Genomic DNA, 22,921 nt, shown 5'->3' on the forward strand with positions numbered 1-22,921 from the left:
AGACAATCTAATCATAGGCAAAATGCAAAACAGTTTGGTGACTGCCTGCTGTTTGGGTTTTCCCTTATTGTAGTTTATTTCTTTTGGTTGTGTTGACCAGTCAAAGATAGCTGTTTTATGAAAAGTATTTATTCTGAGAATTAATGTGTTCAGGGGGTTACTTATATATACCGAAAATAGGTAGAATGTAAAATTTGCAATAAATGAAATGTACATGTACCTCAATGTTAATTTAAATCGTATGACTACATGACTTGGTCAAATAAACTAAAAACAGTTATAAAGCTGGCCCAGTTCACCTATCTCTTAAAGCTCTTGATGGGTTTGCTGAAGGAGTGGTTTTTGCCATTTGTTTGAAGTATTTCTGCCTCACCTCAGGCTCTCTGGAGAACATTGGTGGGAGAGCCTTGGAAACCAGAGGAAGCCTTCCTACAGTGACTTGTAATTCCCAGAAGGAACTTAAAAGGGGGTGTGGAATCCTTTAAAAGTAAATATTTCCATTATCTGAAGAGGAGCTTTTAAAGAGATCTCAAACACCTCCTTTCAAGTTTTGGCTATTTCCGTTGCCCTGCTGTGTGCTTATTATTTCTATACCTGGCATGTATTTTTCATTATTTTATGTTCATGTATTTGTACATGTCTTCCAGTATATTAGAACTTCTTATGATACAAAGTTGGATCATCTGTTACATTTAATGTTGAAAGAGTGGAATATGGAACTGCCAAAGCTGGTGATCTCTGTCCATGGGGGTATCCAGAATTTTAAGATGCCCCCCAAACTTAAAGAGATATTCAGCCAAGGTTTGATCAAAGCTGCGGAGACAACTGGAGCCTGGATAATAACGGAAGGCATTAATACTGGTAAAGCGCATTCAGTTCTCCCTCCTTTCTTTCCTCCTTCCCTTTCTCTTTTTAGGAGGTACCGGGATTTGAATCTGGGACCTCGTACATTCCCACACATGGGAAGCAGGCGCTCAGTCACTGAACCACATCTGTTGCCTTTTCTCTTTCTTTGATTTCCTCTTTCTAACTGTGAGTCAGGGGGCATACCACCTGATCCCTGTCCTGCAGCCCCTCCTGGAGACCGCCTTACAGGTTAGGATGAGTCCGTTTCTCAGCTCACCTTTCTGGTTGTGAGCTAGAGGCCAGCGCTGCACATCAGCCCTGGCACTTAGTGACACATACATTTAACTTCTAATTCCTTGGGAGACTGACTCAAGAGGAATGAAGGAAGCAGATCACTGAGAAAAACAAAGCAAAATAAAACCAAGGGATTTGGCCAGTCACTAATGGATAACCTGTTAGTTGTTTTTTTTTTTTTTTTTTGCATTTTATTGCAATAATTACTGTTTTACATTCTTGGAAGAAACTGTAAGTGGCAGAGTTCTAAGTCCATGTATATTTATTTCCAGTAATAAAAAAAAGGAGAAGGGGGTGAGGATTTGGGCAGGTTTACAGGGTTCAGAAAAAGCTAGACTTGGGCAAGTCTTTTTCCTTGAAGAGCCAGCTGCATTAGATGTTTTTTTACTGACTGCTTTTTTTTGACTTTCGGTTAGGGATTGCTAAGGGACACAAATACAGTGGTGTGGTGTGAAGAGGATTGAAATGGTTCCCATGAACAAAAGAAGTGGGGAATGGGAAGAATTTCACCAGCAGTCAGGGTCTGGCCTCATGCAGCCGCCGTCCTCCAGGGCCTGCCCCTCAACGTGCTGTCCCTGGACCAGCAGCGTGACGTTACCTGGAGCTTGATGGGATTATAGAGCTCAGGCCCCCCTCCAGAACGGCAGGATCGTTTCGACAACATCCCTAGATGATCTGCCTGCACACTCAAATTTGAGGAGCTCTGCTTATACATCTCTGCCTATTCTAGAGATGCTACAGTTGATGTATTTTGGCAGGAATCGTTGAAATTTACTTAAGTGTCCTTAAGAATCTATTAGCATTTGGATACGTGCTGTAGATGGAAAAAAAGATGAGTACTATATGGGCCCTGGGCTTAAGAGCAGTGCTCAGGGCAGGCTGGGACAGACTGGAAGCCACTAACTAGAAATCCATGCTGACTGGGTAGAATGGAGATATCAAGAAAATGCCCTAGGTGGAGTAGCTTAAGTGGTTGAGCACCTGCTTCTCATGTTTGGTCCCCGGTACCTCCTGAAATCAAAACAAACAAATGAAAAAACCAACTCTTATTGGGGAGTGAATATAGCTCAAGTACAAAAAGAAAGTTCTCTGAGAGTATGAGAGAGGGAGATGCTCTGCAATTCCAATTGAGGGCACCAAGGGAGGCTTGCAGGGCGATGTGGCACTTGGCCTTAGTTTTGAAGGAAGAAGAGGAAGAGGCATTCCAGGCAGAGGTGCAGCCCGGGCCAGACGCACAGCTGGAGGATACGGCTTGTGCAGACAGAAGTAATGAGGCCCCTGAGGGAGTGTGTGGTATGTGGCAGCCGACAAGGATGGCAAGGGAGAAGGGGGCCAGATGGGGTGCCATACTGATGGTTAGGTCTTACGAAAAGGCACCTGAAGGATAGATATGGTTTGATTTCACATGTGTGGACTTATTAGAATATGCAAATTAAAAGAGGCAGGAATTAGAATACAGGTAATCAGGGAGAGAGATACGAGTGGGAAATGGAGAGTTAAGCTCAACTGGTACAGTTGCTGTTTGATGTGATGGAAAAGTCTTAGTAATGGATGGTGGTGAATCTAAAAGAACACAATGATGTAAACTGTAGACTATAGTTAACAATAAAAATATCACAGTAATAGTTACTCAGTTTTAACAAAGGTGACACGCTAATGCAAAATGTTAATAGGGAAAACTGCGTGTGTGGTATATAGGAACTTTGTACTTTCTGCCTGATTTTCCAGTAAACCTACAACTGTTACAGTAAAAAGAAAATTTAAAAAAGAAACTACATAGAAACATTTTGGGATTTCTGCTTTACTAAAAGTAGAGCCTTCTCTAGTCCCTCCCTCTCTCCCTCTTTCCCTCCCGCCTCCTCCTTTTTCTTTACTTAAAAAACTACTTAAAATATGTTAGCTACCATACTTATTGTTAGACTGTTACTCCCAGGAGGGCAAACATTAATGGATTAGCTCTGCAAGTGTCGATAAGTCTATTAAATTAGCTGGCCTTAGTGAAGCAAGTGACACATCTGCAGGATGTTTTGCTGGGGCAGTGGAGAAGGTGAGTGAAAAAAGGCCTGGAAACATTCATGTTGTCAGGACAGGACTTGCTCAGGAGGGACGATATGTAGGACATGATGGTCAAGCAAGAGCAGGATCAGAGCTTAGGTCCTAGCCAGAAAATGCCCAAGGGGAGAGGTCCAGAGAGAGGTAGATAGACACAGGAGAAAGAGGTGTCCAGAGGGAGCAGAGGAAGCCCAAATACCAGAAACTGATTTCACTGTTTAGCGACTTTAAGTGTGGTCTTTTGCATATACTTGTTTACTTTTCTCTTTCTGGCAGCCACTGTGTTTTGCATGCTTTGTGAGTTAAAGTTTAACCTTTAAACTCGTTGTCCATAGGAGTGTCCAAGCATGTTGGTGATGCCCTGAAAGCCCATTCCTCCCAATCTTTGAGAAAAATCTGGACAGTCGGAATCCCTCCTTGGGGTGTTATTGAGAACCAGAGAGATCTCATTGGAAAAGACGTAAGTAGACAATCTTTTCACAATAAAAGGAAATCACCATGTATCCAACTGCACCTGGATGCCTAACAGACATCTCCAGCGCACTGTATTCAAAGCCGAGCTCCTGACTCCCACTACCACCCTCACCACCTCTTAGAGGATGGCAGGCTCATTCTTGGTGTAGCACAAGCCTCAAATCCCGGCATAATTCTAGAATAATCTCCTTGTCTCACACCTCAAACCTAATCCATCAGCTTAGTACGTTAGCTCCACTTTAAAAATGTTTATCTTGAATCTGACTCCTTACATCACCTCCACTGCAACTGAGCAGGTCCAAACCACTGTTGTCCTATCTATTTGCTCTAAAGGGAATGGGTTTTTCTAAAATGAATAGTGATGCATTCATTTTTCTGTTTTTTAAAACTAATGTATATTTTTTAATGAAAATATCAAATATTACAAAAGATATAAAGAAGAATGATAGCTACTATTAATACTTAGGTGTTTATCATTCCAGAGTTTTTTCTTTGTATATTGACAACAGAAACCCATTGCTATGTAGCTGCCTCTTTAGCTTCACTACTTAACAGGGTTATTTCTCCATGTAATTAATATAATTATGCCTTATGATTTATTTTAACTTTTACTTAGGAAAATTGCAAACATATCTAAGAGTAGAGAGATTAGAATAATGAACTCTGATGCACATCATGCAGCTCCAACAGTCATCAACTTATGACCTATTTTGTTTCATCTACTCCTTCATCCAGTACCAATCTCGTTTCCATTATTTTTTTAAGATTTATTTTATTTATTTTTCTCTCCATGCCCACCTGTTGTTTGCACTCGGTGTCTGTCTCTGTTTTTGTTTGTTGTGTCCTCATCTTCTTTTTAGAAGGCACTAGGAACAGAACCCAGGACCTTCCATGTGGGAGGGAGGTACCCAATGGCTTGACCCACCTCTGCTCCCTGCTTGTTGTATCTTTCATTATGTTTCCTTGTTGTGTCTCTTTGTTCTATCATCTTGCTGTACCAGCTCGCCGCATCAGCCTGTTGTGTCAACTCGCTGTCTTGCTCATCTTGTTTAGGAGGCACTGGAAATGAACCTGGGACCTCTCATGTGACAAGCAGGTGTCCAACTGCTTGCACCACATTTGCTTCCCTTCTCCATTATCTTGAAGCAAGTCCCAGTTATCAAATAAGTTCATCTATAAATATTATAGTAGGTATTTCTAAAAGATATGGACAATTAAAAAAAACATAATACCAATGCCATTATCATTCCTAAAAATTAACAATAATTCCTGAATATCATCAAATATCAGTCCATGTTCCAAGTTTTGATTGTTGTATAATTTTTTAATTATTTAAGTATGGAAATAAGATCTATATCTTGTGATTGATTGATGTGCCTCTTGAATCACTTTTAATCTATAGGTTTTCCTTTCATCTCCTCCACCCCTTTTTACCTTTGCAGTTTATTTATCAAAAACACTAGTTCATTTGTAGTGAAAAGTTCCGCATAATTTGGGTTTTGCACATTTTACCCCTTGTAGTGGAGTTTAACCTGTTCCTGTCCCTTGTGATTTCCTGTAAATTGGTGGTTCAGTCAAGTAGTTTGATCAGATTCAGGTTCTTTTTGTGCAAATTTATGCCATAGGAGGAAGTTGTGTCCTTCCATAAATAATGTCTGATTGTCTCTAGTTATATGATGTAAACAGTCATTGAATATCTTCATTAATTCATTATGGCCACAAAATACTGAATTTTCATTCTTTCTTCATTTATTAGCTTCAGTATCTGTAAAGAGAAAGATTTTCTCATCAACTACTTATTTTACCTTGTGGTACAGTTGTGTAGGAAAGGCAGAATAAATGCTTAATTATTTCTTTTTATTTGCCACGTTCTAAGATAATGAGTTGGTTACCTAGCATTCTCCAAAGCTGGATAATAAGGATCTTTTTAAACTCATGAATTTATACATATTTAGTATGTTTCAACTCATCACTGTTGTTATTATTAATCATGCTCAAAATATCCCATTTTTGGCCAGTGGAGCCTTTTTAAGTTGCCTCCTGAGTCCTTTTTTTTAAAGATTTATTTCTCTCCTCCTTCCCCCACTCCCCCCCCCCCCCCCCTTGTCTGCCCTCTGTGTATTCTTCTGCGTCCGCTTGTACGGCACAGGGCAACTGCGTCTCTTTTTTGTTGTGTCATCTTGCTGCATCAGCTCTCTGTGTATGCAGTGCCACTCCTGGGCAGACTGTGCTTTTTTCACATGGGGCGGCTCTCCTTGTGGGGCACACTCCTTGAGTGTGGGGCACCCCTGCATGGCATGGCACTCCTTGGGCGTGGCAGCAGTGCACGTGGGCCAGCTTACCACATGGGTCAGGGGGTCCTGGGTATCGAACTCTGAACCCTCCATATGGTAAGCGGACACTCCAGCTGGGCCACGTCCACTTCCCCTGAGTCCTTTTAACACAGTTCCAGTTGCCTTTGATAGTTTCTTTGCATTTTAGTATAACAAAATATTCTAGGCTCTTTGTATATTTTTTGTCCCTAAGAGAAGTGGCTGGTTCTTTTTAGAACCACAGTTTTTAGAAGTCACAGTTTGGGGGCTAGGAGTATGTTTTGATTTTTAATGCCTGGTAGCATTCTACTGTATCTACATAGCTGATTTAATTATTCCTCTGTTATTTTCCATTTAAGTGGTTTCGTATTATATACTTTTGCAAACAGTGATATAAATATTGTGATAAGATATATAAATTTTTGATACTAGTTTGCTTATTGCACTAGAAGAGTTCTCAAAGTAGAATGCTTGGGCCAGTAATATGTATTTAAAAACATGATTTGTCGCTTTCCAGAGAGGACTTATGCTTACAGTCTACCAATAGGTTATGAGGGTGCCCATTTCCCTGTACCACTGCCAGTACATGGCATTCTGGCTTTTCCAATTTTTGCCATTATAACAGGTAAGAAATAATGTCTAATTGTTCTCTTTTATATTTCTTTGACTACTAGTGAGATTAAATATCTATTCATGTGATTTTTGTGCATTTTCAAGCAGGGTTAATATTTATCTTTGAAAGACCTTTTATATTAAAATTCAGCCTACTAGCATTTTTATTCATGTGTGCTGCATTTCTCCCAGTTTGTATTTTGTATTATTTATGATCATAAATAGAGTCTTTTATTTCTATGTACTAAATTTATCAGTCATTTTCCTTTTTCTAGCCACAGTGTCATGCTAAGAAATATAAAGGCAACATTTAAAGATTAGTGTTTATAAAGTTTATAGTGCTTTTTACATCCATTCTTTCTTTTTTCGTTGTTTTTATCTAGCTCAAAATAGGTAATAACATAAAAACATTAAAAAATATCCCTAATATTTAATAAAATATCTTTTTGGTTATTTTTGGTTGATGACTCTTGATTACTTAGCTCTTGCTTTGCTTCCAACATGTTGTAACATAATCTATCATAAAACATTTAAAAAGTTTGCATCACGTTTTAAACCTGAATATTTAGATCCTAATCACAAAAGAATTATTTAATTATTAGTTTTGATTCTAAACATTTGTCTCCCTATGCAGAAGCTTATTAATATTAAGAACCATTAATAGGATTGCTATTAATTAGTTTCCATTGACATTCCCAAATATAACTCATATTTTACTACTCAATATATACATACATTTACATCTGTCTGAAGTACAGTAGAGTTAATATATAAACACACTTAACTTACACTAATTCAAGATATGAGGTCAGAGAAAGGAAATGATAAGGAAATTAATATAATGCTGTGGCAATACTGACTATTCAGTGAATGTTTTCTCCTGAGTAAACCAAGATGAGTGTTGTCAGTCTAGTATTCCCGCAGTCATTGTCAGTTCGCACTGGCCTCTCGAGAGTAAGCATCTTGGGAGCAGACGTGGCTCAAGCAGTTGAGCACCTGCTTCCCACAGGGGAGGTCCGGGGTTTGGTTCCTGATGCCTCCTGAAAACAAAAAAAAACAAACAACAAGCAAACAAATGAAAAACCAACTCAAGGAAGCTGAAGTGGCTCAGTGGTTGACCATTAGCTTCCCACATATGAGGTCCAGGTTTTAATCCCCGGACCCAGTACCTCAAAAAAAAAAGAAAAAGAAAAAGAGTAAGCATCTTGCAGGGCTGATGGTGATACTACTGTTTAAATGTATGTGCTTTTTATACAAAGCGTCCCCTTAAACACTAAGAACTTCATTTCTTTCTCCCTCCCTTCCCTCCCCGCCCCCTCCCCACCCCTGTTGTCTGTTCTCTGTGTCCATTTCATTCACTGTGTGTTCTTCTGTGTCTGTTGTATTCTCATTAGGCGCCTCTGGGAACCCATCCTGGGACCTTCTAGAGTGGGAGAGAGGCGACCATTCTCTTCCTCAGCTCCCAAGTTCCCTGCATCTCATGTTGTCTCTTCTCTGTGTCTCTCTTTTGTTGTGTCATCTTGCTGTGTCAGCTCTTGTGTGGGCTGCACCACTCCTGGGCAGTCTGCCCTCCTGTGTGGGGCTGCAGTCCTTGTGTGGGGGGCACCCCTGTATGGGGTCCACACTCCTTGTGCATGACAGCTCTCCACATGGGCCAGCTCGCCACATGGGCCAGGAGGCTCTGGGTATCGAACCCTGGACCTCATATATGGTAGGCAGAAGCTCTATCCATTGAGCCATATCCACTTATCCATTTTTTTTTTTTGGAGGCACTTGGGACCTCTTATGTGGGAAGCAGGCACTCAACCCCTGAGCTACACTGGCTCCCCTCATTTTGTTTTTTAACAATAGAAGCTGTAATTTCTTCCATGCCTGGAGTTAAAACTGATCATGGTGGATAATTTCTTCTAAGTCTCATAGCAGCCCTCTGGTGTAGGAATTACACCACCCACACTTATACATGAGGAAAATACTCCTGCAAAAGCAGGCAGGAATTACCCAGAGCAAAAGGTAAAAGTAGAAGAGCTTGGACTTAAACTTGGGCTCTTTGACACCAAATACTGAGCTTGTTTCTCTAAAGTAAGCAAGCATTGGAACAGCTTAAGGGAGAGTCAATAAGTGTTAATAAAGATCTTGATTTTTATATTGAATAATGCCATTTGATTGGTTGCTCATTACTCTCCATTTCATTTGGAATAATAAAAAAATCATCTGTCAATTTTTTACTCTGAAATACATCTGTTAGAAATCAATATTTTCTGAATGATGGTGTGTTTCATGTACTGGTACCAGTTTTTGAACTGCCTTTTTAATAGTCTATAGCAAGATAAGTCCAGAAGTTGAAAATATTTAGAAACATTTTTGACAATTTGACAGTGCTGTGGCACTGTGACCAGGGCTTATCTTGCTGAACGTGGTATGTGTGGGCATTGTTTGAACACTTGTGGTGAGTCTCCTGTAGCATGAGCTACATGTCATGAGCTACTAGTTATGCATAGTAGGACCTCATGTTGGTCCATAAAATTTGGAAATTAAAGAAAAAACCTTCTGATCCTTCACTACATATGCTTTGAGAAAACACTGCTCTAAGTAGCAAGTAGTGCTTTTTTTCCTCGACAGAAGCTCTGTAGGCTAAACACAGGCCTTTGGATCAGTGAAGCCTGGGAAATGACCTCGAGCTCTGACTTTCCTTGTCTTTGCCATCTCCCAGGTCGTGTGCCTGTACCAGACGCTGGGCAACCCCCTCAGCAAGCTCACCACACTCAACAGCATGCATTCGCACTTCATCCTGGCTGACGATGGGACGGTGGGCAAGTATGGAAATGAAATGAAGCTCAGGAGGAACCTGGAAAAGCATCTGTCTCTGCAGAAAATACATAGCCGTGAGTATCGTAGGGGCTCAGTCACCACTTCCCAGCCGGGGGTCTGCTGTGAGCAAGATGCCCCATTGGCCATCTGCACAAAGTTGAGCAGTACAAGTTTTCCCTGTCCTGGAGAAACCAGAGCAATTACATGAACTCAAGTGAATCCACAGCCACAGGAGGACAGAATATGAGGTGCTGCAGAGTTGTGGGAGGTATTTGGGAGAGAGGAAAATCTGTAGGGGACAGTATAGTCAGAGGAGGTTTCATGAAAGAGTGGAGGCTTTAGCTGAGCCTTGGGGAGTTCTTAGGATTGAATAGATGGAGGGAGAAAGAAGGTGAGATGTCCATGTGGGGATGAGAATGGTTGAAGAGGAGTAAGGAGCCTAGCTGGAGAAGAATGGGGCTATGAGCTTTGAAAGCCACAGCAAATGACATTTTCTACGTGGGTGGGCCCAGGCAGGAGAGGTCCTTGAACCCAGCCAGGGCTTTTTAGAAATAGGGATCCTCTGAAGATATTGATGTGTGTCCTACTCGTAGTGGTACGTTGAGTGGGTCATTTTGATAGTATCTGAAGGAGGGAGAGGAGAGGGGAGAAACAGAGTCGACGAGTGTCCCTGGACAAAGACGTGGAAATCCTCTTTAGAGAAAGTGAGGGCTGGGTGCTTTCAGGAGAAACGGAGCCTTGTGGACCAAGGCAACAGAAGGTAGGCCCCTGTCTCTTGCACTGAATTGAGTCTCCCACAAAATACTCCCATCTTTCGGTCCAGGCAGTGGGAATGCCTTTGGGAAGGCACAAGTCCTCTTGAGCTTTTGACTGTTGGCTGAAACAACTAAAGGTCCTTTTAGCTTTCAGCTTTGTTCCTCTGAGGCAGCAGAGTATCGTGAGGACAGACAAGTCAAAGCCATGTCACGTACTTTGGTGACAGAGGTAACGTCTGTCAGCTAACATCTTATCATTGAAATGAAGGAACTGTCTACCTCTTACTTTTGTTGTGAGAATTAATTGAGGTAAAGCACATTAGCTGTGCCTAGGATAGTGTTGGGCACATGGTCTGTCCTCAGTAAGTGTCTACTCCTTTCTCTCTTTCTTCCTCCTTTGTTACAGTGACCATCTCCTGGTCACGGGGTGGCTTTGGGAATTGTTGCTAGCCACTTAGAGCTTATGTGAGTGAAGTTCTAAGGCTCGTTTAGGTCACGGAAATGGGAAAGGGGACATGGCTGCAGGGAGGGGAATGGGGGCTGGGGAAAAGGAGACCAACACAGGAGAGGAGTGGCAAGGACTGAGCCCCAAAGAAGAATCCCTGCAGGGAAGGCCCGGCTGGGGTTCCGAAATGTCCTTTGCGTCCCCTGACCGTGCTCACCACCTAAGCTGTTCATGGCTCCGTACTGCACTCTAACGGGGTCTCCATGTATGCAAAGGCTTTGTTTTGCCTTCTTCCCACTGACCCTATTTTTTTTTTTTAGGAGGTTCTGGGGATTGAACCCGGGGCCTAGTACATGGCTATATCCACTCCCCAAAGAGAGTGGTTTTATCGTTGGTTTATTTTGTTTTTTGGAGGTACTGGGGATCAAACCCAGGACTTTATACATGGGAAGCAGGCATTTAACCTCTTGAGCCACATCCACTCTCCTCTCCCTTAAAAAAAAGATTTATTTTATTTATTTCTGCCCTCACCCCCACCCTGTTCCCCCTGTTGTCTGCTCTTTGTCCATTTGCTGTGTGTTCTTTTGTGTCTGCTTGTATTCTTTCATTAGGCGACTCCGGGAACCAATCCTGGGACCTTCCAGAGTGGGAGAGAGGCGATTACTCTCTTGTACCACCTTGGCTCCCTGTTCTGCTATGTCTTCTTATTTTGTCTCCTCTGTATCTTTTGTTGCGTCATCTTGCTCCGCCAGCTCTCCATGTTGGTCAGCCCTCCTGCGCGGGGCAGCTTCCCATGCAGGGTGGCATTCCAATGCAGGGTGGCATTCCTGCATGAGGCCACATTCCCCTGTAGGCTGGCATTCTGAGTGGGCCAGCTCACCGCATGAGCCAGCTTGCCTTCATCAGGAGGCCCTAGTCATCGAACCCTGGACCTCCTATATGGTAGACGGGAGCCCAATTTGGCTGAGCCACATCCATTTCCCTCTCCTCTCCCTTTTTGAATGAATGAAAGCAATCCTGAGCTTGCATATAGTAGCAGGCAATGTGTCTACTTTCAAAGACCTTGAATCTTAGTATTTATCTGTCTGTGAAGAAAGAATGTGGAATCAATTCCAGTGGACGGGTAACATTTATTATTCTAAGGAGAATCAATATGAAAATGGCACAAACAATTAGCCACCTACAGGAAGGAAGGAAGAAGAGAAAAGGAAAAGACCCCAATAAATCCAGCACTCTTATGTACCAAAGATGACCTGTGTATCTAACTTATTGCCTTAGAAAGGCTTTCTACTATAATTGTCCAGAAAGTGGGAAAATAGGGTTTTATTTTGATAGAATGAAAATACTTATCATGTTGATTTTTTTCATTTTCTTTTTTTTTCAGTCAGGCTTCTTGCATCCCTGGCAAACACTTGCTCTTGGCTTAGGATACTTAAAAAAGACTCACTTCATAAAGTGCTATAGGAATCCCTGGGTTAAGCCATTTGAAATGTGGCAGTGTTAGTGCTTCTACTGCAAGCCGCTGAGGACACAGTTTCAAGATAGGAGGCTTAGGTTCAAATTCCTTTGTATCTTTTCATAACCCGAGTCTCCACAGCATGGAGTGACCTTTCTCCAGACTTTATTCTAGTAGCTTTTAACTTGGTGGAGTAATGTTGCATGCCTGCTAGCCTTGGGAGAAAGGAATAGAGCAGCTCTCTATTGAGATTTCTCAGCGAGAAATTTATGTTTTTTTTCCTTTAAAAAAATTTTATTAGCAGTATCAGCAAGAGAAAACAATCATATATACATTTATTTTTGTGGGAGTTAGTTATTGCTTCAAGAGAAGTAAACCTAACAGAAGTTGAGTTCCCTCTTCCACAAAAAAATGCCTTTATTAATTTCTTTTTCTGAAGATCAAAGTATTATATATTCTCATATTCAGATAAAGCAAAAGCAATGTTTAAGAGAAGAAAGGGATAATTTTCCATAGCCCACTATTGAAAAATAACTATTTTTAAGGTTTTCATATGTCCTTTCAGAAATTCTCTGCACGCACATACACACATAAACCCTAAATTTTTTGAAAGCATAACAGGGATCAGGTAACATGCAAGATACTTTTGTAGCCTTCCCATCAAAATCTGGACATGCTTCCATGTCAATAGCACACTTTAGCACATTTTTAATGGCTGCATAATATTCCATTATAAGCACTATAAGAGAAAGAAAAAATTTTCCTATCTCAAGATAATTGAAACATTGATCTACATTTTCTTCTAATACCTTTTGGTCTTACTATTCCATTTCCTGTATTTCACTTAGCTTTTATAAGACTATGTTATTAGAAGAACCCTATGTTTCTCTGTTGATAAATCTTAGGTTCACTTTTAGTGATATTGAGAAAATAATAAGGAGGTGAAGTTTATGGAAAAGAAGAGCAAGTAGAGTAAAAAAGCAATTAAATACTTAAATGAAGTATCTAGACACCTGCTGCCAGGTTTACCCCTAACATTTATGGGGCCTGGTAAAAGAGCACATGGAGAGACCCATATACTGTAAATCTAAATATTTAAAAGCTTTAAGTCAAGCTAGGGAACTTTTAAAACATGTCCTGGCTTTTTACCTTGACACACATGGCTGGAAGGCCAGGCGTGAATTAGAGTTCTTGGATTATTGGGAGTACTGAGCGGGGGCAGGGGCCCCTGGCTGTGGCTGCTCTCTGCTGCTTTCCTACCCTTGCCAGGGGCCTCCTGCACACGTGGTCACCCGGACCCTTCAGCCTGGAGGCCCAAGCTCTATCCACCCCTCCTCTGTCCGCGGAGCTGCCTGCTTCCTTGACGGAAGTGTAGACACAGGCGGAGCCTGCCTTTGGGAGGACCTACCTGGGGCAGAAGCTTAAGTGGCCCCTGGAAGCTTGGGGTCCCGGATGCTCTAATAAATGGGGAGGTGGTACGGTCTCCTCAGAGGCCTTGGCCCTGCAGATTCCTCTGCCTGAGGGGAGGGGCACGGCCAGAGGAGGGTCGGGGTGGGGCGGTAGAAAGCATGGGGCCCGGGGGGGAAAATGCTCCGTTGCTAAGGTCTAAGAATGGTGTTGCCGGCCAATTTTTTTTTTCTTTTGAAAAAGAAAACAAAAAATAAAAAAATATTGATTTAACAGTAATACAGCAATACCTGTTTGGTATAAAACAGTTAATTCAAATAAATCCATAGTCATAGTCTCTTTTCAACATTTCCCCAACTGCTTCCCTCCTTTTCAACTGCTAACAGTTTGATGTATATCCTTTTAGAGTTTTCTGGTCATTTATATATCATGCTATCCATATGCATATTTGCATATGTGCATATAAAATATATGTCCATGTCTGTGGTTTAAAAAATATAATTAGACTCATACTAACATAGTATTCTGTGACCTCTTTTGCTTACATATCATATCATTTTTTTTTCTTTTAATATCATTTTTTAAAGAATGACTCCTTGGTATTTCTGTCTTTTTTTTTAAAACTTCCTTTTTTCTTTATCTTTAATAAAAGTAATATATAATTATGATAAGAAATTCAAACAGTGACGAATGGGATAACATGAAAAATAAAATCTTTGAAGGTTGCCCATCCTATCTTGTTCCTACACCAAAATTAAAAGTTTATTGAGTTGGTAAAAGGTTGAGAATTTTTGGAGATGAGTGATGGATACTTTATATCATTCTCTTTACTTTTAGATATCCATAATAAAAAGTTAACATTTCTTGATGACCCCTCATATTTTTCAAATAACTGGAAGCCTTTAGCTACCTTTTTATCAGCCAAAAGCTTGAAGATGCCCTCACCATCTTTACACTCCTTTTATTTTGAAGCCCAAGCTTCTTTCTTCGTGTTGGACTAAGGAAGCCTGGTAAAATAAGAGGTGCTAATGCAAATAATGAACATAGATGAAAGACTTCCATCTGCAATCCACATGGGTGCCTGGCTGAGATCGGGGCTCTTTGTAATTGCCTGGTATCGTTTGTCATCTGAAATAGGCACAATTCAAGGCGTGCCCGTGGTGGGGCTGGTGGTGGAAGGAGGTCCCAATGTGATCCTCTCGGTGTGGGAGACGGTGAAGGACAAAGACCCTGTGGTGGTGTGTGAGGGCACGGGCAGAGCTGCCGACCTGCTGGCCTTCACCCACAAGCACTTAGAGGATGAAGGGTGAGTTTCTGACTCTCTGTTTTTGAAATCATGGTGACTATTTATTTATTCCTCTAGTGTGGTTCTCGCCACTGTGCGCTTATGGGTTCCAGCTGTCCTTGGAGTACAGAGATTGTGACTTCATTTTTCGGTGACTTTTGTATTTGTTAATCAATACCAAAATGTCCTCCCAAGAAGAGAGTTGCTATTTCCTTAGCTGAATGGCAGCCTTTCCGAGGGAAGACTGAGACTTATCAGAGCTTCTGGAAAGACGCATTCCCAGGGTAAGGGAGGGAGGAGATGCTCATGCGATTGACGTTTATGGCTGAAACAACTCTGCAGTGAGTGATGGAACCAGGTTTGGCCTCAGACCACCTTCACATAAACTTGCCATTAGTCAGAGTAGCAGGAATGGCTTTATGTATTTCTCCCAAATTTGAAGAAATTGATATCCTGGCCCCATATAGCCTATGTTGTGCTTATTTGAGGTTTAAATTCTTTTCCCTTTCCAAATAAGATAGTACTTTCCCCCTAGCCATCCCCATATCCAGTGTGTTTCTCCCAGTTTCAAAAGCAGGATACTTCTGCTGTGTAAATAAACACAGAGTCTGTGAACTAAAGTATTGGCCCCACTTATATACTAATATTTATTTATTCCCTGCTTATGTTATTACTGCTCTCTGGGCACTGTTTCCATTTGATTTCTCTTCCCTTTCTGCCCTCTCAACCCAACTTCCGCCCGCTAACCCTTCCCTATTCTTCCTTACCTCTCGCCTTCTTAAAATTGCCTGGATGATTGGTTCTTAAACAATTTGGGGCCTCAGATCTCTTTGGCTATATGGTACACATAATTTCTGAGAATTCACAGGCCCCAGAACCAATATCTATCAACTTGAGGATCCTACCCCAGAGTATAGACTTTTTAGGATTGGGACAAATCCTTCTTTGACATTAAGGTCTTCTCCTGGTGCCACTGCTTCAGTTTGAGTCCTGCTCATTTGCTCTCTTGGTAGAGCTGTCCACAGAAGCCCTCTTGGTCTGGTGGTATGGCCACATTTTCTTGTGCTCATCTTGCTGACCTACTACTCTTTTCTCTAGGTTGTGTCAATTCACTGCCATTTATCTCTCTCCCAGAATGCTACGACCTCAGGTGAAAGAAGAAATCCTCTGCATGATTCAGAACACTTTCAACTTTAGTCTTAAACAGTCCAAGCACCTTTTTCAAATTCTCATGGAGTGTATGGTGCACAGGGATTCTGTAAGTATGATGAGTTCGTGGCTTAACCGACTTAAAAAATGCTAATTTCCAACAATTGTAATATTTCTATTTATTTTCAAAAAACTTATTTTTTTAATTGATTGTATATAATTCTACTGATCTTGATCGTTCATTGAATATACTTAGCTTCTTACCGCATGGTCCATTATTGTAATAGCATTTTTTTTACAAATATTTCCTTTTCTTTTTTTAGTTTTTTTCCCTTGTGTCCACAATTCTCCATTACTCTGTTTTAGAAGTTTTCTTTTCTATAAGTGAGAAAAATCTAAGGGAAAAACCCAACTCTATATTGTTTTTGACATTAATGAAGAATGCTTTCCTCAATTCATTAGCTCAAGAGAGAATTCTGTGGGAACTTTTGAAAACGTTCTGTGCTAGTTCTTCCAAATGTACGGCTTTCTGTTTTTCAACTGTGTAGATAACCATATTTGACGGCGATTCTGAAGAGCAGCAAGACCTTGACTTAGCAATCCTCACAGCTCTGTTGAAGGGTGAGTGTCTGGATGGGGTACAATTCCTCCGCACTTCCTCATTCCACATCCTACTGGCACTTTGTGTTTTTAAATATGTACTTTGAATGTACTTTCTGATTGTTCTTTCTTTTATCCTAGGCACAAATTTAACAGCAGCAGAGCAATTAAATCTGGCAATGGCCTGGGACAGAATTGACATTGCCAAGAAACAGATTCTAATTTATGGGCAACATTGGAAGGTACAGAGAAAATGGGGTTATTTGAAACAAATGTTCTGTGCATTTTGGTTTGTTAGTGAGGGACAAAAGAGAAAATTGGAGGAGAGAGTGATTCTTGCATTGTCTGGTTCCTCCCAGTTGACGGTTTTCCATCTCTTTGTTTTGGTCTTTATTTTTTAAGAGTAGGAGATAGAAAGCTCATTAAGAATTCTGAGCCTGTAAGTGGAGCTTGCCAAGGTTGAGTTTCATAATAGGAAGATCTTGCTACCATATATGGGGTCCCTGCATGTCAGCATATTCATGTATTTTCTCTTGTATTGGTCACATTATCAGAAGAGAATCTTCTATACTCGAAGTTCTTGCCAGAGCAGTTAGGCAAGAAAAAGAAGGTATCCAAATGGGAAAGGAAGAAGTAAAACTGTCTTTATTTGCAGATGGCATGATTTTACATATAGAAAATCCAAAGGAATCTACAAGAAAACTGTTAGAGCTAATAAATGAAGACAGCAAAGCAGCAGGGTACAAGATCGACACACACAAAAAACAGTTATGTTCCTATACACTAACAATGAACAATCCACAGAGGAAATTAAGAAAACAATTCTATTTACAATAGCATCTAAAAGAGTAAGATATTTGGGAATATATTTATCTAAAGATTCAAAAGACTTGTATACAGAAAACTAGGAAACACTGTTGAAAGAAATTAAAGAAGTCCTAAATAAGTGGCAAGACATCCCTGTTCATGGATTGGAAGAGTTAACATTGTTCCTATGTCAATATTACCCAAAGCAATATAAATATTCAATATAATCCATTTTAAATTCTATCAGCTTTTTTCACAGAAATGGGGAAACTGATCTTCAGATTTATATAGAATCACAAAGGGTCCTGAATAGCCAAAATAATCTTGAGGAAGAATAGGGTTGGAGGATTCACATTTCCCAATTACGAAAGGACAGTAATTGTGGGAGGAGTGGGGGTGGGGTGGGGATATATGGAAATTTCTTATATTTTTTAATGTAACATTTTGTGTGATCTATGTATCTTTAAAAAAAAAAAAAAGATAAACAATAAAAACAAATACCATAGGATGGATTGACTTAACAACAGGAATTTACTGGCTCACGGTTTCAGAGGCTAGAACTAGGCTTGCTTCCTCACGGGGCTGGTGTCTTTGGTTGGCTGGCAATCTTTGGGGGCTCTTGGCTTTTCCATCACATGGCAATGCTCACGGTAGCATCTTTTCCTTTCTCTTCTGGATTCCGTTGATTTTCAGCTACTGGCTGTTCCCTGTGGCTTCTCCTTTTGTGCCCTTTTGCCATTGCTTTTAAGGACTTCAGCCATCTTGGACTAAGGCCCACTCTCACTCGGTTTGGGCACACCTTAACTAATAATCTCTTGAAGTCTTTTTTTCCCCCTTACAAATGGTTTACCCTCACAAGAACAAGAGGTGGAACCTGGGCATGCCTTTTTTGGAGGATATGATTCAACCCTCAACATTAATGAAAATAGTGTGGTACTGGCACAAAGATAGGCAAATATATCAATGGAACAAAGTTGAAAGTCTAGAATAGACCCATACATCTGTGGCCATTTGGTTTTTGACAGTGGTGCTAAGTACATGCTGTGGGGAAAGAATAGTCTCTTTAACAAATGGTGTGAGGAAAACTTTATATTCACATAATGAAGTTTTTGTGTTAGGAAAACTTTATATTCACAAATGAAGTTTGACCCTGACCTCAACTATATACAAAAGTCAAAGTCAACTCATAATGGACCAAGGACCTAAATATAAGAGTTAAAATTATAAAATTCTTAGAAAATAACAAGGGGCAAACCTTTATGACCTGAGATTCGGCAATGGAATACCAAAAGCACAAGTAACAAAAGAAACAATAAATAAATTATTTCATCAAAACTAAAATCCTTTGTGCATCGGAGGAAATTATCAAGAAAGTGAAGAGATAACCTACAGAAAGGGAGAAAATAGTTTCAAACCATATAGAAGATAAGAGTGTAATTCCAGAATATATAAAGGACTTTTACAATGCAACAATAAAAAGACAAACAACCCGATTAAAAAATGGGTAAAGATTTGAATAGACAATTCTCCAAAGAAGATATACAGCTTTAGGGATTCAACACGTATCACTTATTTCACCCTGTGCTGCCAGATTCTGTGGTAAAGATCTGGTTGGTTCTTGACTTCTTCTACTACCAGTATTTGGGGTCTGGGGGACTTGTAAGTCAGTTACCTTCTTGACTATCTACTTTCGAACTTACAAAATGTTGTACTCTTATCTCCACTCTTGTTCTCTCTGTATTTCTTTCTCTCGTGTATTTCTTTCTTTCTTTTAAAAAAAAAATCCCTTTAGTATAGTTTTAGAGTAGTTTTAGATGGGAGTAAAATTAGATGTAGATGTTCAATTTACCATTTATACCCAGAAGCCAGGTATAGCTGGAATGAAAACAATGTCAAGTTAAAAAAAAACAAAGTTACTTTTTTTTGCACTGCTAAATATGGTTGTCTTTATTTTCTTTTTCCTTGCCCTGCCCATCTAAAACATAAAATAAAACTAGAGGAATGAACAGGATGAACAACCCATTAAAATCAGCAATAAGTTATGAAACTCAAAAGCCTTTATTTTTTTTAAGTAATTAAGGGTAGTTAAATTATTTTAAGTATACAAAGTTCAAACAGCCCAGGGTAAGGTCTCCAAGAAGGCTTCCTGGGGTAAAGGAGAGGGCCAGAGAAGAACCTTGCATGTTAAAAGACAAAGTGAACACATGACATCAAAGCGCAGGCTAGCAATTTCACTTTAAAGAAAATAACATTTCTGAAAATATTCATAAGAGCAACAATAGCACCTGCACAGTGGGATGGTGAGGAAGGAGAGAGGCTGCCTGTAGGAAAATGGAAGCAAATCCTTACATTAAAATGAGACAAGTGCCCAGCGTAACTATATTATCTATGATACTGTATCTGTTAGAGATATCAAAGCTGGTTAAGAGTAAAGGATTCTAAAAGAAAACAAAAAACATAAGCATTGACCTTTTTTCTCTCTAGCCCAGACCTCATTCATTTTGTGCACCATGAAGAGGGAGGTGTGAGGTATTTTATCATTAACAAATGTTGCATCAAAATAAATGTTTTTTTTTCCCCCAAGTGTTTTAACACTATGAAAGACATCTATGGTTTTTAATGGACGAGCTTTAAAAAGATGTGATTTTGGTTTTCAACACATATAAACAGTTATCAAAATCTGCAATAAAAATGCTGCCACAGCTCAGCCCTTGACCTGCTTACTTGTGTACACAATTCTCCTGGCCCACGCAGATAGAGACATGTGGAGCTTTTCCTTCTGGCTTCCCACTCCATACTTGCCCCCATGCTGCCCAGGGACCTAGGGACAGCTGGCCAGTGAGCTGGCAATGTGGTGCCCTAAGCTCACAGTGCAGGATGTAGCTTGCTTAGCATGGAATCCAACAAAGTTGAGCTGCATGAGGATCCTTTTCAACAGGCTTCATGGGAGTCTCCTTTTGCAGAGCATGAAATGAACTTTTAATTTTTTTTCTTTTTCTTTTCCTTAAAGAATTGATCATCCACAGGCTTCATAATAAGCTGTAGGCTGAGTGATAATAGCTCTAGCTATCCAACATTATTGCCTGATTATCTTGTCTTGTCATTACTATATGTTTGATCTTCTTTGTTTTTAGGACCATAAGGCTGAGGAAGGGTTCATAACGCTACCCTGTATGTGTCTATTCAGTGCACTATGAGCAAACTAGAAAAGAAAAAGAGGACGGAATGTCCAATGTGCTCTTTTCAATCAACTAAATAAAATCAAGGAAATTTCACACAAGTTTTCTGCTGCCATTAGAAATTGTGATTTTTTTCAAATATGAATATTATGAATATTTGTTCTGCTGGGGAGGCTCTCCCCACTTTTTGCTAACTATTTGCTTAAATACAGATCTTCTGACCCTTTTGTTCAAGTATAGTTCTGTTTTGTTTAGGTTTTTTTTTAAGATTTATTTATTTATTTTATTTCTCTCCCTTTCCCACCCACCCCAGTTATCTGTTCTCTGTGTCTATTTGCTGTGTGTTCTTCTTTGTCCGCTTCTGTTGTTGTCAGCGGCACAGGAATCTGTGTTTCTTTGTTGTGTCATCTTGTTGTGTCAGCTCCCCGTGTGTGCGGCACCATTCCTGGGCAGGCTGCACTTTCTTTCGTGCTGCCCGGCTCTCCTTACGGGGCGCACTCCCTGAGTGTGGGGTTCCCCCACGTGGAGGACACCCCTGTGTGGTGGGGCACTCGGGCCAGCTCCACACAGGTCAAGGAGGCCCGGGGTTTGAACCGCGGACCTCCCATGTGGTAGACGGACGCCCTAACCATTGGGCCAAGTCTGCTTCCCTCGTTTAGTTTTAAAGAGGAGACTGCATAATGAACCCAATTTAAGAGATTGTTTGGATTGTACTGGCCCAGTGAATATTTTGCCCTGCAGTGTTATGTCAAGCTGGGTTCTGGTAAGTGAAGGAAAGTTTGGCATTGGCACTAGAGTATCTTTCCTCACTTCCAATACTCTGCAGGCTGCTGCGGTCCTCAGTGTCACTGGTGCTGGTGGTACTGATATTGTCCACTTCTTGGGAGAACTCTGTGCTTTCAACATCCACTTCTATTTCCTCTCCCTCTGAATCAGAACCATCTGAAGAAATAGTTGATCCAGTGCTGTCCATTCGTATGCGAGAACCCTGCAGCTGTTCCAATAGCCACTTTATAGTCTCTGCTCTTGTTCCCAGTTCTCAAGCTGGTGCTGGCTCTTCTTTCGGCTTCTTCAGGTTTCTCGATGTGTGCTTTGGCTTTGTTGAGCAAGTGTTGTGTGCCTGGTACGGTCTGGTCCTAGTGGAATCAGAACCTTTAAGCGTTCTAAGCACAGGCGCAGATGAACTCGTTGATTGTTTTCCCACTCACTGCGGCTAGACCTGTGGACAGTGTGGGGGTGCTGCTCCCCCTGCTGCGCGCGCGGGCTCAGCCTCCGCGGGGGGTTTGAGTGCTGCCCCGGGAGCTCGGCACGGAGGGGAGTGACGTCGAGCCTCGCCGTGTTCGCGCTCTCGCTCCGGGCCGCCTCCAGCAGGCGCTGCACGGGGACCGTGCGCTCCGGCTCCACGGGCTCCACGCGCGGCGACCCGGGCCCCTCGCGCCCTTCCCCCGACAGGAGGCCCCGCGCTCTACCCGCGCCGCGAAGCGCCCCGCGTTCCTAAAAATTAGAATTGTGTTAAACCTGTACATTTATTTGGGGGAAGGATCCAAATCTTTACAATAATCAGTCTTTCCATCCAGGAATATGGGCTGGCTCTCTTGATTTATTAAGACATCTTTGATGCCTCCGAGTCTATTTCTTTTTATTTTCTTCACTCAGATCCTGCATTTATCTTTGTAAGGTTGTATTTTGTAATTATGGCGTCTGTGTAGTTGTGAGTTCAAGCAGCTCTAATTCTTAAGTCATGTCTAATTTTTGAATTCGCTTTATGTCTCTTGCTTATTTCCACTCTCTGAAGCCTGGCTCGCTGGAACAAGCAATGCTAGATGCGTTAGTGATGGACCGGGTGGATTTTGTGAAGCTGTTAATAGAATATGGTGTGAACCTCCATCGCTTTCTTACCATCCCCCGACTGGAAGAGCTCTACAATACAGTGAGTACTGGAACATTTCATCAACAACTCTCTCAGGGCTTATTTATTCATTACCTTAAGAGTTAGCTGCTTCCTTGAATGTTCATGCACAGAGATAATTTATAGGAAGATTTTCCAACCAAAGGAGAAAATTCTTATCAATTACAATTGATCATCTGGTCATTTCTGTGTTTCCCATTTTAATAAAATGTGCCCATTGAGGTTACTCTGTCATTACATAGAACACAACCATATACTAATATAAGAAAATATGGTAGTAAGACATAATCAAATATGTGAATAAGAACAAATTGCTTTTATTGAGTTATTGGAAGCATCTCAACCTAAGACAACTGTTAAAATTATGTTCCTGCAACTATCCTATGCAAACCTTTTGTTGAAACTGAAGTGGCTTCCTCATTGTGAAAGCAATTCCTCCAGGCATGGACCCTTTTTGAAATGTTCTCCCTTGTACTTTGAATCTTGCCCTTTCTTCAAAGTCCTTTTTGAGTCCTGTCTTCTTGATTACTC

At 40.9% G+C, this 22,921-nt stretch overlaps 1 protein-coding gene and 1 pseudogene across 3 annotated transcripts in view; one reads left to right on the plus strand and one right to left on the minus strand.

Moving 5' to 3' along the window:
- Window positions 1–22,921, plus strand: part of TRPM6 (transient receptor potential cation channel subfamily M member 6) — a 160,181-nt gene that overhangs the window by 38,397 nt on the left and 98,863 nt on the right. For all 3 annotated transcript variants that reach the window (XM_058301661.1, XM_058301664.2, XM_058301663.2), the window contains exons 5-12: window positions 648–861; window positions 3,528–3,652; window positions 9,301–9,472; window positions 14,599–14,767; window positions 15,881–16,004; window positions 16,444–16,516; window positions 16,637–16,737; window positions 22,277–22,411. In XM_058301661.1, the coding sequence (XP_058157644.1) occupies window positions 648–861; window positions 3,528–3,652; window positions 9,301–9,472; window positions 14,599–14,767; window positions 15,881–16,004; window positions 16,444–16,516; window positions 16,637–16,737; window positions 22,277–22,411 (1,113 nt within the window). The remainder of the gene's footprint in view (window positions 1–647; window positions 862–3,527; window positions 3,653–9,300; window positions 9,473–14,598; window positions 14,768–15,880; window positions 16,005–16,443; window positions 16,517–16,636; window positions 16,738–22,276; window positions 22,412–22,921) is intronic.
- Window positions 21,185–22,007, minus strand: LOC139439434 (max-interacting protein 1 pseudogene; annotated as a pseudogene).

Source organism: Dasypus novemcinctus, chromosome 8 (genome assembly GCF_030445035.2).
Source record: "Dasypus novemcinctus isolate mDasNov1 chromosome 8, mDasNov1.1.hap2, whole genome shotgun sequence".
Lineage (NCBI taxonomy): Eukaryota > Metazoa > Chordata > Mammalia > Cingulata > Dasypodidae > Dasypus > Dasypus novemcinctus.